Here is a 22,735-nt window from a genome sequence, read left to right on the forward strand (position 1 = left end):
TTTATCATACAGGTTGTTTACCTGCTGTTCCTCCAGTCCACCACATTAATACAACACACAATGGCCGACCAGACACCTTCAGCTCCACCTCCACCTTCACCTTCAGCTTCACCTTCACCTTCAGCTTCACCTTCAGCTTCAGCTTCACCTTCAGCTTCACCTTCACCTTCACCTTCAGCTTCACCTTCACCTTCAGCTTCACCTTCAGCTTCACCTTCAGCTTCAGCTTCACCTTCAGCTTCACCTTCAGCTTCACCTTCACCTTCACCTTCAGCTTCACCTTCACCTTCAGCTTCACCTTCAGCTTCACCTTCAGCTTCAGCTTCACCTTCAGCTCCACACACCCAGGTAGGCTACATGCTTTATATTGTTCATTCTTTATTCACAGACTTAACATAATCTTATAATTATAGCTGTGTGGATTTGAGTGAAGTGGTTTCAAAGCTTAAATAAGTTTCCATAAATGGTGCAGTAAATTATTATTATTAATAATAATAATAATAATAAAACAGAATTATTACAATGTCACTGTAGGTCACAGAGAGATGAAATTATTTAAGCACATCCACTGATGTGTGACAAACGTGTCTCACTTCAGTCTGTCACTCTATAATAAATCAACTCTATAAAATATATAAAATAAATATATTTGTCAATGGGCTTAATCGTTCATGTTAATAACAGAGCCTTTGCGTCATTGTCTTCGCCAGGCCGAAAGGCACCCTGTCCGTCCGTCCTTCCGTGTGTGAGTGTGTGTGTGTGTCATTCTGTCTGTGAACAGCTAATCTCCGGCACCGTTGGCTTGATCGCAGTGAAACTGGGCGCACATACTCCCTGGATGACAATTCAGAACCTCAGCCCCAAATTTCTCACATGGTCCTGTTATAGCGCCCCCAGGAGGCCAATTTGTGCTAAACAATTTTTTGTTTACTGTACTCCAACAGATTTTGTCTAAAAATCCCACAAATCGGTACATAGTATCTCTATAGTCATTCAACTAAACAGGTCTTTCAGATTTTTCATATTCCATCCTGATTGGCTAAGATTGGCTTACAAAGTTTGCAGGAGTGCTCCATTTTGAACAAATTGCCTCAAATCATGACCCCTGTGTACGATTGCAGTGGCACGCACATTCGCAGCACGTTGAAGAACAAATGCCACCCTTTCAAAATTGCCCTGCCCTGTATATAACATTTTTATACATGTTTCTAATAATTCCGAACATTGCTGGCCCACAATAACCTACCTGACCTGGTGGAGACCTGTGCTCCGACGAGCACTTTTTCTAGTTATGCTTTAATTAATTGAAAGGGTTATTAAATGCATTTATTTTGTCAAAGGGCTTAATCGTTCATGTCAATAACAGAGCCCTAAAAGTCCTACTGGTATTTGAGCCTTGTTTAAACGTGTAGTTATTACTACAGTATATGAAATCTAACAGTGGACATAAAAGGTAGTGGGTTTATTTTTGAAAAGCACTACTGTAGCCAATATCATATCGATTGATTGATTGAAAACTGTATTAACAGTTTGGAAAAAAAAGCACAGAAAGTACAGTTCTATACAAAGGAATGCTAAAAGGATTTAACCCCAGAAAGCACTATGCCTTGTTTCCATTGGGTCCTGTGTATTAAATTAATCAATACAATATATTATGTTGTCTAATAGCGCTCACTCAGTCATTATATGATTAAAATAACATGAATTGGTACAACAGGATGCTGATGATGGCTCCACTTCAGAAAGTGAAGCAGATGCAGAGAAAGGTGAGTGTTTTTCTGTTCTTTCTGTTCAATGCTTAAGTTAATAAGTAAGTCGTTAGCTGGTGCTACATTTTGTTTGCCTTGATGTAAATCCTGTATATCATATTGTAAAACTATAAATGTACCAGTTTGTTAAACTACTATTTATGTGGGGATGTACAGGTTTATTTATCATTCATATAATGACATTATTTTCCACTCTTTTTTCCTCTTTGCAAGCAGCACATTTTGTGATGCAAAACAGGGCAAAGTTGATTCAAGATGCCTCCACAGTCATGGCTATAGTAGACAGTCTAGGAACCACCATGGTTCATCGTGAGAAGTATCAAAGTATTCTAGCTGAGAAGACACCTATCGACCAAATGAGGATGCTGTATACAACGGTGCTAGATCAAGGTGCAACAGTCATCAGAGCAGCATTTTATGATGCCCTCAAACAACACCAACCCCACCAGTTGAATAGCGTTGGTAAGACCAGATGTATTAAATTACTATATTTTATGTTTTTTTCTTGGATTCTTTAAAAGTTATCACTTTAATTTTAAATAAAAATGACCGGCACACACAACAACCTTAATATAATTTATAGCAGCAGTGCCATAGAGTGAATGTATGTCAAAGCCCAATCGAAAACGTTGCCATTGCACGTTTCTGCAAACCATGAATGCATTGCATCTGGATGCTGCAGACAGGTGTGCTGTCAGCAACAGGTTTGTCAACCAGGCACGTACACCAAGGACGACTGTTTAACAAGCTGGTGTCAGGAGAAGGTAGAACAATGGCAGAACAAAGAGCCAGAGGCACAGCTGTCCAAATGCAAGAGTTTTAATATGACAGAAAACATGAGGAGCTCAATAAATGAACTAATACAACTACAGTGGGAAACCACTAGAACTCCACAACAAATACTGACTTAAACACATGTGACGACATTCAACAAACTGGCAGTGAACAGTAAACACAGGGGAGTTTAAATAGACAGGAACAGGACACAGGTGAACACTAAGGACAATTAACATGATTGGCTGGGGCTAAACAAGACACAGGTGAACATTTTCAAACTACATGTCAAATTAAATTACCTCTGTTGTGAGACAAGACGGGTAGCAGCAACAGAGGAACAGAAGAAACACTAGGATATCACTACCAAACAAAAGGAACACAGCAGTAACAAATTTCACCCATTGTTTTACACCTGTAAACCTGTGATGAGGCAATATAGTTGATTCTGATTCTAAACCCTAAATACAAGACAAAACAGGAAACATAAAATGTCACTACAAAATAACACAATAAAACATGCTGGTGTTTAGACGCTAACTTTAGTCAACAGTCAGTATTAGACAGAAATGTTATTCCATAATTCATACCATTTTACTTTGTTTATCTTGGATATTATTACCTATAAGTAATAATACAATAAATATTGCACAGCCATGTAGTTTGTTAGTCAAACATTAAGGCTAAAAGGATAACACAACAAAGTCCTTGGGACTTGTTTCCATTGTGGTCCTATGTATTCAATTAATCAACATAGCATAATAGATTAACATAATAATATATGTCATTAACAAATACAAATACAAATACAAACACTATATGTACAAAGGAGAACAAGGAAAAATGGTGGCAGTGAATGACACCTCCTTTCAATGGAAATGTACATTTACCTCCCCAATGAAAACTGTTCCATACTGTAGTTCAGCAGCTACTGCAACACACATATGATCTGTTGAAAACATCACCTGTCTGTCTCGGTCTTAGAAAAGTCTTCTAAGCTTAGCCCCAGAAATGACCCCCCCCCCCCCATCTTTACTGTACATACACATTAATTGACGTCGCATTTATTATCGTATGTATTGTATGTCTTTAAATATCTTGATGAATTGAATACACAGGACCACAATGGAAACAAGTCCATAGGACTTTTTGTGTTATCCGTTTAACCATCATTGTAAAATCTTACCACTGTACTATTTACAAACTGTTGCAAAGTATTAAATCAATCCAAAATCCTCTTTCAACTATAGAAAGACCAAGACCTCTCATTTGAGACACACCACAATTACCATTACATTACTTTGGTCCTCTGTTCTTTGGTCATTTAGAAACTCTTACTCCTCAACTCAAGATGAAACTGAAGACGAGGTTTCAGCCTTTCTATGGGTGGAAACTAAACGAGGAAGATCAAGGAATCCCAACACCTCTGAAAGAGATTTTCACAGAGATCTACATCACAATGGGAGGGAGTGACGTGGTCAATAATGAACATGAGGTCAGACAGATTGAAGCAGTGTCCAGGAAATCAACCACACAAGAAACACCAATCAAATCTGAAGACATCTTTAAACCTTTACCTCCAGAAAATAAACCAATCAGAACAGCGATGACAAAGGGAGTGGCTGGCATTGGGAAATCAGTCCTTGTTCAGAAGTCTGCTTTGGACTGGGCAGAAGACAAATCCAACCAGAGTACTCGTTTCATGTTTCCATTCACGTTCCGTGAGCTGAATTCTGTGAAGAAGATGTACAGTTTGGAGCAACTTATTAATGACTTTTTTGTTGAAACCAAGGGCGTACCAATCTGCAACTTCAACAATCCCAATACTGTGTTCATCTTTGATGGATTAGATGAGTGTAGGCCTCCTCTACAGTTTGACGACAGTGATATCATAACTGACCCCACAAAGCCAACCACGGTGGCTCTGCTGGTCACAAACCTCCTCAAGGGCAACCTGCTTCCCTCTGCTCGCATCTGGATAACCACACGACCTGCAGCAGCCAATCAGATCCCTTCTAATTATGTTGACAGGGTGACAGAGGTGAGAGGATTCACTGACCCTCAGAAGGAGGAGTTCTTCATCAACAGATTCAGTGAAGACAAGAAGCAGACCACAACAATCATCTCACACATTAAGGCATCACGAAGCCTCCACATCATGTGTCACATCCCAGTCTTCTGTTGGATCATTGCTGCAGTTCTGGAGAGCATGTTTAGAGAAAATGAGAAAGTAGCACTTCCAAAGACGCTGGCTGCAATGTTCATCCACTTCATACTGGTTCATCTCAAACAGATGAAGTCTAAGTATCATAACAAAGCTCAGGCAGATTCTGACTTGAATCCAAGTCAGGCCATTCTGTCACTGGGAAAACTGGCCTTTGAACAGCTGGAGAAAGGCAACCTAATCTTCTATGAAACAGACCTGACAGAGTGTGGCATTGATATCAAAGATGCAGCAGTGTACTCAGGAATGTTCACACAGTTCTTTAAAGAGGAGTATGGGTTGCACACTGACAAGGTGTTCTGCTTTGTCCATCTGAGTGTTCAGGAGTTTCTGGCTGCTCTTTATGTATTTCACTCTTTTATCAACACTGGTGTCAACCTACTGTCACAATCCTTCACATGGTCTAAGCTCTTTACAAAGAAGGAATCTTACTTCTACCAGAGTGCTGTAGACAAAGCCTTACAAAGTCAAAATGGACATCTGGACTTGTTCCTCCGTTTTCTGCTGGGCCTCTCACTGGAGACCAACCAGGAGCTCTTACGTAGACTGCTTCCTATGAAGACACGAAACATGTCGAAGACCAATAAGAAAACAATTGAGTACATCAAGAAGAAGATCCAGGAGAATCCATCTCCAGAGAGAAGCATCAATCTGTTCCACTGTCTGAATGAGCTGAATGACCATTCTCTAGAGAAGGAGATTCAACAGTACTTGAACTCAGGAAGTCTCTCCACAGCCAAACTCTCTCCTGCTCAGTGGTCAGCTCTGGGCTTCATCTTGCTGTCATCAGAAAAGGATCTGGACATGTTTGACCTGAAGAAATACTCTGCTTCAGAGGAGGCTCTTCTGGGGCTGCTGCCATTGGTCAAAGCCTCAAACAGAGCTCTGTAGGTGAACTTATTACTGGATACATGTTACATTTTATGTCATCTTATTTTATAGTCAAGGAAATACAAATGTTTATTATAATCACGATTGTTTCGTCAGGCTGAGCGGCTGTAACCTCACAGAGAGATGTTGTGAGCAGTTATCATCAGTTCTCATCTCCAGCTCGTCTAATGTGACAGAACTGGATCTAAGCAATAATGACCTGCTGGATTCCGGAGTAAAGAAGCTCTCTAGTGGACTGGGGAGTCCACACTGTAAACTGAAGACGCTCAGGTCAGTATTTCTGAACCTTTTAAACAGAAGAACATTTATACCATGGCTTAAATACACATGGAGTTTACCTGATTAATGTATTCATATTTTATTAGGAGGAGACATACTCATACTGTGGAATGCAAATATCAGAGGAAATACAAATCCCTTAAACACTTTTATTAAACTTTAGAGGTCTTTTCAGGTTATTAAAACATTAGAACATGAATAAACACAATCATTGCCAGGTATTCATTAAGTAATTCATCCAAAACTGCCAGCTTTTTTTACCTTATTTTGACTTGATCCACAGTGTCACAGAGTCACAATGTTTACACGGATGTAAACAAAGGCTGTCTGGGAAGGGTCTCGCCTATCCACCGGAACAAAAACATAATGTTCATTTTGACCGTCTATTTTGTTGTTATCGGCAGTTGAATATGGCTTGTTTTCACCAAAAAAAGAAATCCAAGCTAGATGTGTTTTTGTAGATCTCATAACATATAACACATCTTTTTTGGATGGGGTCACATCCGTCCATTCGTTCTCTCGCAGTCAATGGATCATCCATAGGTTGCGGAAGAGCGCCCTCTAGCACAATTTCTAAGATTTTGTTTTTGTTTTTGTATTGACGTAGATCTACGTCCCAGGGGCCCCTGACCTCCGGTCCATAAGGGGCCCCTGACCTCCGGTCCCTAAGGGGCGGGACAAAAGGTGAAAGAGCATTGATAGTTTTAGGTATTAGAAGTTCAGGCCACTACGCGGCCCTCAAACCTATGTCGCACCACCAATCCAACTGATATGCCCATATATGGGGATCTAGAGTCCTTGTCCCTTTTATGCCCATATAAGGAGATGTCTTTATCTGTCAGTCCATTGATGGGCATGCCCCCTTTTATGCCCAAATATGGACCTAAGTGGTTTGTTTGTGCCTTATTCCATGACGACACATTGAAGTTAGACAACACACTCCATATTTGAAAGAAAGGGAGACATTTTCAAAAATACTGATAATAGCTGATCTACAAGCTCACAATGTATCACATTGTGATCCGTTGAGCTTATGTATCAGTTATTTTCACTAATATGGAAATAGAGCCTAAGTGGTTAATTCACAATGTATTTTTATGTTTGGTTCTCTGGATTCGTTCCTCGAAATGTAGTGGCGTGAAAATCATAATGTAACACTGTGTGTGTGTGTGTGTGTGTGTGTGTGTGTGTGTGTGTGTGTGTGTGTGTGTGTGTGTGTGTGTAGGTTGTCAGGCTGCATGATCTCAGAGGAAGGCTGTTCTTATCTGGTCTCTGCTCTGAGGTCCAACTCCCATCTGAAAGTGTTGGATTTGAGCAAGAATCATCCAGGAGACATCGGGATCGAGAATCTGTCTGCTCTACCCCTGCAGACTCTCAGGTATTTATTTATTTACTTACTTACTTACTTATTTACTTACTTACCAGGCACAGTGCACATTAATCAACATGTCAGTGTATCACGTCCACGTAAATGAGCCAGAGTTAGCCAGAGTTGGCAAATTTTCATCTGCAGTCCCTGAGCAGGCTGTATAAAAAATGGTGATATAGCTATCCATACAAAAACAGACACATCATCAACAATACAAGACAAGACATAATACAAAAGACAAAACAAATACAGTAAAACAGGTATGGAGAGAACCAGTGTGTTCTAGTAGGTTTAGAGGGAATCATAGTGTGATGCTGTATAGTATTGTTTAATGCTGTAAAATCATTATACATCAATGTTTTTATTATCAAATATAATATTCACTGCTGGCTTTGTTTCTTCTCCAACCCCAGGGTGGACCATTGTGGAGAGAACAGACTGGATCCTTTGAGGAGGTGTAAGTGTGTATTCTGTTTCATTCATGAAATCAAAGCAGCACACATCTAGATATTTACTTTACTTTATTTGTTTATTTGGTCTGGAGAATGCTCATTAATGAACATGATTCATGTATTGCGTACACAAGATTAAGTGTAAATATGCCGTTTTTAGCAAAAGCTCATTTCCATCCGTAGTCCCCAAAACATACAAACAACAATAGAAATACATAGATAACAAAACGCTCATTTATCATCAGACAAGTTTTCAAATGTATAAAACTAGAAGGTCCGTCTAGTAGTCTGGCCCGCACATCAGAGACAGAGACAGTGGAACGTGTAGATGTTCATTGCAACATCGGTGCTTGTTTCTCGCACATGATTTGGCAACAAAATCTACAAAGTAACTAATAACTAAAGTTTTCAATTGCAGTGGAGTAAATTAAGTACAATATTTGCCTCTGAGATGTAGTGGAGTAGCAGTAAAAGTTTTTACAACCAAGGTTTCTATTTTAGCTTGTAATTAAAGCAAATAAAAGATGAGTGTTATTTTTCATTTACTGCTTTCTATAGTTTCAATAATTTTCGCAATCTTTTTTTTTACAGTGGGCGGGGGCATTCTGTCCGGTGGCTAAATATGTATTTTTTACACAATAAAAAAGGTCCTGTGGTCTTTGATGGTCAGATGTGAGTTATTGGGGGCTAGAAGAGCTACTGTAAATAATAATAAAGAAAACGCCGGGTTATTGTGTAAAAAAAGACATATTTAGCCACCGGACAGAATGCCTCCGCCCACTGTAAAAAAAAGATTGCGAAAATTGCTAAAACTATAGAAAGCAACACTCATCTTTTATTTACTTTAATTACAAGCTAAAACATAAACTTTGGTTGTAAAAAAAAAAACAAAGTTGTCCTTTAAGTACATTACTTGAGTAAATGTACAGTGGTTGTACCTTCATAATGTCAGGGGTGGCACCCCTCTGACGCCTCTGTGGTACCACCTACTTTTGTGGTACCGCTTTTTTCTCTGTGGTGCCACTAGATGGCGGTAGAGAGCAACTAATGCCCAGACACAGGCATGTTCTGTCTATTTGAGACAGGGCTGCTTCCAGTCAACAGAGGCTGCAATTGAAGCTGAACTTGTTGAGAAGTGAAACAAATAATTGTATGGGTTATATTATCAAGATGTATTTTGGTAAATTGCACTCAGTGGGCTTTGAAAGTAGCAATTATTTCTTAAACACAACTGTGTTTCATGGTGGAAGAAGTGCACAGACATTTTACTTAAGTAAAAGTAGCAATACCACAATATAAAAATACTCTATTTTTATATTTACTTATTTTTAAATATACTTACCAAAAGCTAAAGTTCTACAATGTTTGAAAGTAGCCGATCTAGCTTGTAGATCGGCTATTTTCAAATGGCTGTGGCATAAAATAGGGCTAAAGTGGTTAATATGTATGTTTTATTATATAACAATTTATATCTGCAAAGTAACTAAAGTTTTCAAATAATTGTAGTAGTGGAGTAAAAGTACACTATTTGCCTTTGCAGGTGTAGTTACACTTCCAGCTGTAACAGTGCAATGTTACTTGAGTAAAAGTACAACGGTATTGGCATCAAAATATACTTAAAGTACCAAAAGTACTAAAATGTTTTAAAGTAGCCGATCTACCTTGTAGAACGGCTATTTTCAAATGGCTGTGGTATAAAATATGGCTAAAGTGGTTAATATGTATGTTTTATAATATAACAATTTATATCTGCAAAGTAACTAAAGCTTTCAAATAATTGTAGTGGAGTGAAAGTACAATATTTGCCTCAGCAGTTTTAGTGGAGTAGAAGTAAAAGTACAGTAATACTCCAGTAAAGTAAAAAAAAAACACCTCAACATTATGCACATGTAAGTTCTAGGCGCCCTAACCTGGAATCAAACCCTGCTCTATAACTTGTAAGACCACTCTCTACTCCACTACACTACTGGTACAGTGATAAGCCGGGTTTTCAGGACGTGTCTCGTTCTCTATGTTCTGTGCACTACTCCTTGGAAAGTCAGATAAAAAGCTGGCAGCTCCCAAAGCTGCTACTTTCTGAGAGTAATAATAATAATAATAATGGATTTTATTTATAACGCACTTTACATTTTGTTACCAAACCAGAGTAACTTTACTAGTGGATACATACATTTTTAAGCTACCCTCTCAGAGATAAATCAACAGAGATTTTATCCTCACACACGCACACATTTGTATTTTTGTTTTCAATTGCACTTTGTTTTCATTACATTTTAAGAGTTTTTCTCTCTGTCTTCAGTACTATGGGCATCGACTGCATTTTTAAGGTCAACCCCAAATGCATCAAATTCTCTCTGATGGGATGTTTGTAAGTCTGATGAATCTTTCTGATGCTTCTCTGTCAACGTTGAGTCCCGTTCCTTCATTAGAGCTTTCATAACTTTTGATGAATGATTAAGCAAAGTTTTCATTTCTGTCTCCACACAGCCGATGACAACAGCAGTTGTAGCAATGCAACGTGTTGTGAGCTTGTAGATCTGCCATTTTCACTATTCTGAGCTTGTTGAATATTGCCCCTGACTACCCTTACAATAATACAACTAAAATTAACACTGAAACTAATTTAAAAACTCAACTAAAACTAAGCCTTTTCACAAGCTAAAAACGAAACTAGCAAATCCACTTAAAATCAAATGAAAACAAACTGCAATTGAAAAAGTGTGCTTGTGTGTGTGTGGGGGGGAGGGCAAACTCCTGGGCTCTAAGTCCATTGTGATGACAATGAAGTGTGGCTAGAGACAAACAAAAGACCCTGGCCAAGGTGCTAAACCAGTTAATTTGCATGTCGTTGACAGACAGACTGATAGCAGAGATTTTCTGTGGATCCCAGCAATTCTTCAGATGAAAACTCTCATTCTCTCTCTGTTTTTCCAACCATGAAAAGTTTTTTGATTGATTGAATACTTTATTTAGAAGTTTGCAGACAAAGAGCACATGAAAGTACAGTTCAAATCCAAGGTCAACTAAATAGGAAGCTGGCTGCTAAATAGGAATAAGAAAGCCATATGGCTTGTTTAAATTGGGGTCCTTAGTTAGTTAGTACAATATACTCTCCTGTGTTCATTTAACTCTGTTTCACATTCTAAAACAATATAATTGTGCCGGACAGTAGTTTATATTATGCTTTTAGTTGACTACTATAGTTACTAGTTACTGCTCTCAGACAGTAGCAGCTTTGGGAGCTGCAAGCTTTTTATCTCTGACTTTCCAAGGAGTAGTGCACAGAACATAGAGAACGACACACGTCCTGACCCCACAGACTTATCACTGTACCAGTAGTGTAGTGGAGTAGAGGATGGCCTTACAATTTGCAGAGCAGGGTTTGATTCCAGGTTGGAGCGCATAGAAATTAATGAGTAATGTTGATGTGTTTTTTACTTCACTGGAGTATTACTGTACTTTTACTTCTACTCCACTACATCTGCAGAGGCAAATATTGTACTTTTACTCCACTACAATTATTTGAAAACTTTAGTTACTAGTTAGGCTACTTAGGCTAAGTAACATTTTGAACACAGGCCTTTTAGTTGTAATAGAGTATTTTATTTGGGTTCCATAGAACCTTGGGGAAAATGATGAAGTGTTTTCTTTTTACTGTACAGGAGTATTAGTGCACTTTCACTTCTACTCCACTACACCTGCAAAGGCAAATAGTGTACTTTTACTCCACTACTACAATTATTTGAAAACTTTAGTTACTTTGCAGATATAAATTGTTATATAATAAAACATACATATTAACCACTTTAGCCCTATTTTATACCACAGCCATTTGAAAATAGCCGATCTACAAGCTAGATCGGCTACTTTCAAACATTGTAGAACTTTAGCTTTTAGTAAGTATATTTAAAAATAAGTAAATATAAAAATAGAGTATTTTTATATTGTGGTATTGCTACTTTTACTTAAGTAAAATGTCTGTGCACTTCTTCCACCATGAAACACAGTTGTGTTTAAAGAAAGAATTGCTTTTCAAATCATCCTAAGGACTCATTCCCTTATTTTCTATGTTTACAAAAAATAAAAATAACATTAACTTTTAAATGCATTCACCCTTCCCCTGTTGCTAATAATGTACTGTAGAGTTCATGGACTCACATGCGCCACATGGTGGCCGTTCAGCCACACTACACCTTAAAAAAAGGTGTCAAATGTGGCACCACCAAGTAGTAGTGGCGCCTCTGTGGCACCACAGAGGCGCTCAGATGGTATTACTGCCATTCTCAAGTGCTAACCACTGTACTTAGTTACACCAACATCTCCTAATTACACCAACATTGTTCTTGTGAAGCTGTTAGTTTGTGCTTTTTTATTAAGTTAGATTTAGTCATTTCTGGCAGAGGGAAGCACATGATGCTTGGCGGTGAGGCGGTCTGCCCAGAGAGCAGGCTGTGGTAGCAGGTAGACAGACAGAGTTCAGCTTATTTATAAACATTATATTAATGTATCCATAAATAGGTCAACTAAATGTGCATGTCTTTTTTTTTATCCCCAAAAATGTGTTTGGACATCCTTAGGGCGTCTTTGACAGATATACGTCATTACTTTTGAAAAGGAAAGCTCCTGGTTATCTTCCTTTAAGGGTAGGGTTGGTTAAAAAGAATAAATACTTTAATTACAAAAAAAAAGGGTAGGGTTGGTTGGGTATCAAAACTCGGTTCCAAGTAGGAACATAATAAGAAATGGCGGGTACCGGGTACCCATAAAAATGGCTTCATGATGACAAGTTGACTATCTGTCAGGACCTGTCTAACTTATGTGATCATATCACACATTCACACTGCACGCAAACACACACACACACACACACACACACACACACACACACACACACACGACACACACACACACACACACACACACACACACACACACACACACACACACACACACACACACACACACACACACACACACACACACACACACACACACACACACACACGGCATGTTGTCAAATATGGACTGTGGCAAACGCTCTAAAGTGTGGCTTCACTATAAAAGAGACCAGATTAAATGGAAAGTGCATTACATGTTACTTTATTTATTATTTATTATTATACATTACATGTTACTTTATTTATTATTTATTATTATACATTACATGTTACTTTATTTATTATTTATTATTATACATTACATGTTACTTTATTTATTATTTATTATTATACATTACATGTTACTTTATTTATTATTTATTATTATACATTACATGTTACTTTATTTATTGTTTATTATTATACATTACATGTTACTTTATTTATTATTATACATTACATGTTACTTTATTTATTATTTATTATTATACATTACATGTTACTTTATTTATTATTTATTATTATACATTACATGTTACTTTATTTATTATTTATTATTATACATTACATGTTACTTTATTTATTATTTATTATTATACGTTACATGTTACTTTATTTATTATTTATTATTATACATTACATGTTACTTTATTTATTATTATACATTACATGTTACTTTATTTATTATTTATTATTATACATTACATGTTACTTTATTTATTATTTATTATTATACATTACATGTTACTTTATTTATTATTTATTATTATACATTACATGTTACTTTATTTATTATTTATTATTATACATTACATGTTACTTTATTTATTATTATACATTACATGTTACTTTATTTATTATTTATTATTATACATTACATGTTACTTTATTTATTATTTATTATTATACATTACATGTTACTTTATTTATTATTTATTATTATACATTACATGTTACTTTATTTATTATTATACATTACATGTTACTTTATTTATTATTTATTATTATACATTACATGTTACTTTATTTATTATGTATTATTATACATTACATGTAACTTTATTTATTATTATACATTACATGTTACTTTATTTATTATTTATTATTATACATTACATGTTACTTTATTTATTATTTATTATTATACATTACATGTTACTTTATTTATTATTATACATTACATGTTACTTTATTTATTATTTATTATTATACATTACATGTTACTTTATTTATTATTTATTATTATACATTACATGTTACTTTATTTATTATTATACATTACATGTTACTTTATTTATTATTTATTATTATACATTACATGTTACTTTATTTATTATTATACATTACATGTTACTTTATTTATTATTTATTATTATACATTATATGTTACTTTATTTATTATTTATTATTATACATTACATGTTACTTTATTTATTATTTATTATTATACATTACATGTTACTTTATTTATTATTTATTATTATACATTACATGTTACTTTATTTATTATTTATTATTATACATTACATGTTACTTTATTTATTATTATACATTACATGTTACTTTATTTATTGTTTATTATTATACATTACATGTTACTTTATTTATTATTATACATTACATGTTACTTTATTTATTATTTATTATTATACATTACATGTTACTTTATTTATTATTTATTATTATACATTACATGTTACTTTATTTATTATTTATTATTATACATTACATGTTACTTTATTTATTATTATACATTACATGTTACTTTATTTATTATTTATTATTATACATTACATGTTACTTTATTTATTATTTATTATTATACATTACATGTTACTTTATTTATTATTTATTATTATACATTACATGTTACTTTATTTATTATTTATTATTATACATTACATGTTACTTTATTTATTGTTTATTATTATACATTACATGTTACTTTATTTATTATTATACATTACATGTTACTTTATTTTTTATTATACATTACATGTTACTTTATTTATTATTTATTATTATACATTACATGTTACTTTATTTATTATTTATTATTATACATTACATGTTACTTTATTTATTATTTATTATTATACATTACATGTTACTTTATTTATTATTTATTATTATACATTACATGTTACTTTATTTATTATTATACATTACATGTTACTTTATTTATTATTTATTATTATACATTACATGTTACTTTATTTATTATTTATTATTATACATTACATGTTACTTTATTTATTATTTATTATTATACATTACATGTTACTTTATTTATTATTATACATTACATGTTACTTTATTTATTATTTATTATTATACATTACATGTTACTTTATTTATTATTATACATTACATGTTACTTTATTTATTATTATACATTACATGTTACTTTATTATTTATTATTATACATTACATGTTACTTTATTTATTATTATACATTACATGTTACTTTATTTATTATTTATTATTATACATTACATGTTACTTTATTTATTATTTATTATTATACATTACATGTTACTTTATTTATTATTATACATTACATGTTACTTTATTTATTATTTATTATTATACATTACATGTTACTTTATTTATTATTATACATTACATGTTACTTTATTTATTATTTATTATTATACATTACATGTTACTTTATTTATTATTATACATTACATGTTACTTTATTTATTATTTATTATTATACATTACATGTTACTTTATTTATTATTATACATTACATGTTACTTTATTTATTATTTATTATTATACATTACATGTTACTTTATTTATTATTATACATTACATGTTACTTTATTTATTATTTATTATTATACATTACATGTTACTTTATTTATTATTTATTATTATACATTACATGTTACTTTATTTATTATTTATTATTATACATTACATGTTACTTTATTTTTTATTATACATTACATGTTACTTTATTTATTATTTATTATTATACATTACATGTTACTTTATTTATTATTATACATTACATGTTACTTTATTTATTATTTATTATTATACATTACATGTTACTTTATTTATTATTATACATTACATGTTACTTTATTTATTATTTATTATTATACATTACATGTTACTTTATTTATTATTATACATTACATGTTACTTTATTTATTATTTATTATTATACATTACATGTTACTTTATTTATTATTTATTATTATACATTACATGTTACTTTATTTATTATTTATTATTATACATTACCTGTTACTTTATTTATTATTTATTATTATACATTACATGTTACTTTATTTATTGTTTATTATTATAAATTACATGTTACTTTATTTATTATTTATTATTATACATTACATGTTACTTTATTTATTATTTATTATTATACATTACATGTTACTTTATTTATTATTATACATTACATGTAGAAAGTTAATTAGTGCTCAGACAGGTTATACGTCTAATATGACCAAACATTTAATAACATTAAACATTTATTACAACTCAATCAGACGTCAGGACAGACTGACATAAACACCTGAACCATCACTCACTGTAATGGTTCTGAAACTGAAATTATTCAAACTCTTTCAAGTTTCTTCAAAAATGTTCATAAATATCAGATGTAAAAGCTCGCAGCGCGGCACGATGTGATGCACTGTGAGCTTGTAGATCTGATATTTATGAGAACCACTGTTCCAAAACACTAAAATCACTAAAACCCATTAAAACACTGGTTTTAATGGGTTAACACTGATTTTACTGTGTGTGTGTGTGTGTGTGTGTGTGTGTGTGTGTGTGTGTGTGTGTGTGTGTGTGTGTGTGTGTGTGTGTGTCAGATATAAACCTCATATAGAGCGCTTATAGATCAGCTATTTTCAATAGTTTTGATTAATATGGAGATACAAGGTTTCTGCCTGAGTGACAGCAACGATATACTTAGTCTCAGTATGAAACGTGCAAATAACAGATCTACAAGCTCACAACGCATCACAATGTGACACATTGTGAGCTTGTAGATCTGCTATCTAATGTAATTAGATCTATCTAATTGAAGCATTATCTCAAGGACCCCCACAATTATATGGATTTGGCCGCGGACCCCCATCTCAAAATATGTTGTTCCAGGGACCCCCAGAAGCAAAGATTTGAGTTAAAAATGTTAAAACATAAATATTTATACAAAGATTTGCAAACAGTTTCAAGATTTTTCAAAAATAGCAGATTGGTGCCGCGCTAAGAGCTTGTAGATCTGCTGTTTTTGAGTAGCCTAAGTATAAAAGGTTAAAGTAGTTAAAATGATTGTGATTCTATATTAACACATTTTGCTGGGGACCCCCTGGAACCCCCCCAAGGACCCCTGGGGGTCCCCGGACCCCACTTTGAGAACCATTGCTCTGAACAACCTTCATAGTCACAGTGATTAATTTAAAGGGCCAGACCACTGTGGTAGAGGTTTGGGTTGTGTAGTTACCTTGATGTCATGATGGAACTCCAAAGGACAAGAAATGTAAAATAATTTCTCCATTGATTAGAAATTAATCATTCTAAATATGCTCCTAATTACATTGTACGCTGAAACAGATCTCAAAGTCACTCTTTTACCACCTAAACAAACACAAACAAAGCTGATTCAGACAATATAGAACATCACCAAACCCACTACTGAACATGTTTTATGTCAGGGACCCCCGGAAATCTTTTTTTTTTTTTTCAAAAAGTTTCATACAATTTCAAGTTTTTTTCAAAAATGTAAAAAAATAGCAGATGTACAAGCTCGCAGCGTGGCACAAAGTGACGCAGTGTGAGCTTGTAGATCTGTTATTTATGAGAACCACTGTTCCCCACTGACCCCCAGAAGCAAAGATTTGAGTTAAAAATGTTGCTTTAAATATATATATATTCAAAGATTTGCTTAAATTTTCTAAAATAGCAGATCGGTGCCGCGTTATGAGCTTGCAGATCTGCTATTTTTGAATAGCCTAAATATAAAAGTTGTTAAAGTGATTGTGATGCAGCCAAAGAAAGTGTGTGTGTGTGTGTGTGTGTGTGTGTGTGTGTGTGTGTGTGTGTGTGTGTGTGTGTGTGTGTGTGTGTGTGTGTGTGTGTGTGTGTGTGTGTGTGTGTGTGTGTGTGTGTGTGTGTCAGATGTAAACCTCATATATAGCGCTTATAGATCAGCTATTTTCAATAGTTTTGATTAATATGGAGATACAAGGTTTCTGCCTGAGTGACAGCAACGATATACTTTGTCTCAGTATGAAACGTGCAAATAACAGATCTACAAGCTCACAACACATCACAATGTGACACATTGTGAGCTTGTAGATCTGCTATCTAATTTAATTAGATCTGATTTAAACATTATCTTATACTTTCTCATAGCGCGGCACCGAGGGCCGCGCTATGAGCTTGTAGATCTGCTATTCTTTGAAGAAATCATGACATTTTCATAAATCTTTGAATATGTATATTTTTTAAGGTGAACATTTTTAACTCAAATCTTTGCTTCTGGGTGATTAATAATAAAAAAAAATCCATTGATTGAAGGAAATAAATAATATCTCCATTGATTAGAAATTAATAATTCTAAACATGCTCCTCATTGACTTACATTTTATTTATTTTTTTCAAAATCTTTCATACAATTTTAAGTTTTTTCAAAAATAGCAGATGTACAAGCTCGCAGTGGGGCCAAAGTGATGCACTGTGAGCTTGTAGATCTGCTATTTATGAGAACCACTGTTCCAAAACACTAAAATCTAAACAAACAAAACACTTTCCTGGTTTTAATGGGTTAACACTGAAGAATTTTTTGTCTCAGTATGAAAAGTGCAAATAACAGATCTACAAGCTCACAACACATCACAATGTGACACATTGTGAGCTTGTAGATCTGCTATCTAATTTAATTAGATCCATCTAATTGAAGCATTATCTTATACTTTGGCTATTCAAAAATAGCAGATCTACAAGCTGCTATATTTATAAAATGTTCATAGCGCGGCACCGAGTGCCGCGCTATGAACATTTTTAACTCAAATCTTTGCTTCTGGGGGATTCTACAAATGTCTTCTAAATCTTTTTTTTTTACAATTTTGAGTATTTCCAATTTTCAGTACTTTTACTTCTACTCCACTACATCTCAGAAGCAGATTTTGCACTTTGAATCCACTATTTTTTTCATTTTAAAACTTTAGTTACTTTGTAGATTTTGATTATTATTACAAACCACAGATTTCGGCCATTTAAAATTAGCAGATCTACAAGCTCACAATGAGACGCATTGTGAGCTTGTAGATCTGCTATTTTCAAAAGATTTTTATATGTTTTATACATTTAAAAACTGGGTAATGGGACATTCTGCATAATGAGTACTTTCTACTTCTGGTACTTTAAGTACATTTTAATGCCAATACTTTTGTACTTTTACTCAAATATTGTTTTAATTCCGGACTTTTACTTGTAACAGAGTATTTCTACATTGCAGTATTGATACTTTTACAGTAAAACATTTGAGTACTTTTTCCACCACTGATCATTGAACAGATAAATCAAAGTTAAAATGACACAGATGTGTTCCTGGTCTTAATGGGTTAAGTTTCTAAATGTTCAGCATTAATAACATGGCCGACACAGTGACTCAGGTGTAAAGTGTTTCATTAGTTGTGATATTTTGTCTTTTGTTTTTCTCACAGATTCCTGTCAGCTTTCACTGGATGAAAACACAGTGAACGACCAGCTCATCCTGTCAGAGGAGAACAGGAAGGTGACTACAGGACAATACCAACATCATCCTGAACATCCACACAGATTTACCTCTGCATGGCAGGTGTTGAGTAAAGAGAGTCTGCCTGAACGTTGTTACTTTGAAGTAAAATGGAGTGGATGTTATGTTGGTGTAGCAGTCAGTTATATAGACATCAACAGAAAGGAGGCGGAGCTATCACGCTTTGGTGACAATGACAAGTCCTGGATGTTATATTGGTATTATGATGGTTTAGGCTACAGGTTCACTCACAACAGCATTATGACTAAACTGTCAGGACCTGATGCCTCCACAGGGAGGGGTGAGGGTAAGGGGGTAATGGGCGTGTACACAGATCACAGAGCAGGTACTGTGTCTTTCTACTGTATTAATGACAACAAACAGACCCTCCTCTATACAGTAAACACCACCTTCACACAACCTCTATATGCAGGGATATGGGTTGGTAGTACAGCAGAGGTGTGTGAGATCTGGTAAACGTGTTGAAACACTTACACCCGACAGTATGTATATAGAATATATAGTAGAGCTTACAGATACAGTATATACATACTACTGTACTTAACTGACTGGAGTCCCCCAGGGGTCTATACTCGCCCCCAACCCCGTCCAATGCAATGCTTGTAGATCTAATATTTTCAGACGGGGGGGTTGCGTTGTAAATTTGCAGATCTGCTATTTTCATGCAGACAGGGGGGATGCTTTTTGAGCTTGTAGATCTGCTATTTTCAGACAGAGGGAGATGCGTTGTGAGCTTGTGGATCTGTTATTTTCTGACAGGGGGGATGCATTGTGAGCTTGTAGATCTGCTACTTTCAGACGGGGGATGCATTGTAAGCTTGTAGATCTGCTATTTTCAGACATGGGGGGTGCATTGTGAGCTTGTAGATCTGCTATTTCCAGACAGGAGGAGATGCGTTGTGAGCTTGTAGATCTGCTATTTTCAGACAGGGGGGATGCATTGTGAGCTTGTAGATCTGCTATTTTCAGACAGAGGGGATTCATTGTGATTTTGTAGATCTGCTATTTTCAGACAGAGGGGATTCATTGTGATTTTGTAGATCTGCTATTTTCAGACAGGAGGAGATGCATTGTGAGCTTGTAGATCTGCTATTTTCAGACAGGAGGGGATGCATTGTGAGCTTGTAGATCTGCTATTTTCAGACAGGAGGGGATGCATTGTGAGCTTGTAGATCTGCTATTTTCATGCAGACAGGGGGGATGCGTTGTGAGCTTGTAGATCTGCTATTTTCATGCAGACAGGAGGGATGAGTTGTGAGCTTGTAGATCTGCTATTTTCATGCAGACAGGGGGGATGCGTTGTGAGCTTGTAGATCTGCTATTTTAATGCAGACAGGGGGGATGCGTTTTGAGCTTGTAGATCTGCTATTTTCAAACATGGGGGATGGGTTGTGAGCTTGTAGATCTACTATTTTCAGACAGGAGGGGATGCGTTGTGAGCTTGTAGATCTGCTATTCTCAGACAGGGGGGATGCATTGTGAGCTTGTAGATCCATTCCACATTAAGTTAGCTCCACCATTGAGAAGTTCAAATCCAAACTAAAGGCTCTGTTGTTTGTTGTTGTTTTGCTTGTATTAGTTTTAGTTTTCTGGTTACGTAATAGGCTTTTATTATAGCTTTGTGAATAGATCTCACAGTCTATATGTTGATATTGTCTCTTAAAGCACTTTTTAAATGTGCTGCAGTATACAAATAAACTTGACTTGACTTGACAACCTCAATCTGTTTTTATTATTACAAACCTATATATTTATATCAAAAACGAACAAGTCATTACATGCATTTGACCACGGACCCCCATCTCAACATATGTTGTTCCAGGGACCCCCATCTCAACATATGTTGTTCCAGGGACCCCCAGAAGCAAACATTTGAGTTACAAACACATTTTGCTGGGGACCCCCTGGAACCCCCCCCAAGGACCCCTGGGGGTCCCCTGACCCCACGTTTTAACACAATGTGTTAATAAAGCTTCACAATCATTTTAACCCTTTATCCATATTTAATACTTTGGCCATTGAAAAATAGCAGATCTACAAGCTAAATAATCTACAAGCTCATAGCGCGGCACCGAGTGCCGCGTTATGAATTTGTAGATTATTTTTTAAAAGGCGAACATTTTGAACTCAAATCTTTGCCTCTGGGGGGTCCCTGGAACAACATATTTTCAGGTGGGGGTCCGCTGCCAAATACATATCATTTTGGGGGTCCTTGACTTTAAAAAGTTTGAGAATCACTGATATTATAACAACATACATTTTTTACAAAAACTCATAGGATTTAGAAGATTTAGAATGTCAAGGACCCCCACATTTATATATATTTGGCCACGGACCCCCATCTCAAAATGTTTTGTTCCAGGGACCCCCAGAAGCAAAGACTTGAGTTACTAATGTTCACTTTAAAAACATATATATATTCATAGATTTGCACACATTTTCATGATTAAAAAAAAAAACTGCAGATCTACAAGCTCGTAGTGCGGCACTCGGTGCTGCGCTACGAGCTTGTAGATCTGCAGTTTTTGAACAGCCAAAGTATAAGATAAGTCCAGGTGTGCCTCAGAATACTGTGATAATATTAGTTATTAATATCACTTCAGTTTATTCTCTCAGAGCCTCTAGACTCAGTAAAACACTCTGTACTTGGTGCCTTCTTTTTTTCAAACTAAAACATCAGATCTACAAGCTTGTAGATCTGCTATTTGTAGTGGTTGTTCCTCCTAGTGGGGTTCAAGTGGTTAAAGGTGAAGTATAAAGTTATGTTCAATCTGTCCTATAATGGAAAGTGATTTCCTCTTAAAGTGTGTCTTAGAGGGAAAGATTTACATATTCATGAATCGTAATATGACAGAAATGTGAGCTTCTCAAAGTGGGGTCCGGGGACCCCCTGGAACCCCCTCAAGGACCCCTGGGGGTCCCCGGACAAGGGTTTTCAAAAAGAAAAAAAAATCAAAAAATGTTGTAAAAATTGATTATTTAGTTGTTTTTCTTGTTTGCTTCTTGTTGTTGACCTTCCTGTAGGCAGACATCATATCCATCTAAACATTATGTACATATAGATATTAGTAATAAGGTGCATGAGCATAGCAGCTGGTACAGCATATACTGTTCATGACATTGATATTAAGGTGCCAGAGTGCGTTGTGCATGAGATTAAGCCTTTCAGACCGGGGGACGCATCTGTGTAACCACTTTATCCATATGTTATACTGTTGATATTGATGATATACAAGCTCATAGCGTGGCACCGAGTGCCGCGCTATGAGCTTGTAGATCTGCTATTTTTTTTTAAAT

The 22,735-nt window shown here is 34.7% G+C and overlaps 1 protein-coding gene across 1 annotated transcript; it reads left to right on the top strand.

Moving 5' to 3' along the window:
- Nucleotides 1-1,993: 1,993 nt before the first annotated feature.
- LOC311041322 (NLR family CARD domain-containing protein 3-like) lies at nt 1,994-19,894 on the top strand (the record flags this gene model as incomplete). The annotated part of the gene is made up of 6 exons (XM_084086225.1): nt 1,994-2,231; nt 3,872-5,654; nt 5,755-5,928; nt 7,163-7,315; nt 7,720-7,763; nt 19,347-19,894. Exons 1-6 carry the CDS (start codon nt 1,997-1,999, stop codon nt 19,892-19,894), a joined length of 2,937 nt encoding a protein of 978 aa, XP_083942351.1. The 5' UTR covers nt 1,994-1,996.
- Nucleotides 19,895-22,735: the final 2,841 nt, after the last annotated feature.

Source organism: Gymnoscopelus microlampas (genome assembly GCF_963454915.1).
Source record: "Gymnoscopelus microlampas genome assembly, contig: SCAFFOLD_143, whole genome shotgun sequence".
In the NCBI taxonomy this organism is placed as follows: Eukaryota; Metazoa; Chordata; class Actinopteri; order Myctophiformes; family Myctophidae; genus Gymnoscopelus; species Gymnoscopelus microlampas.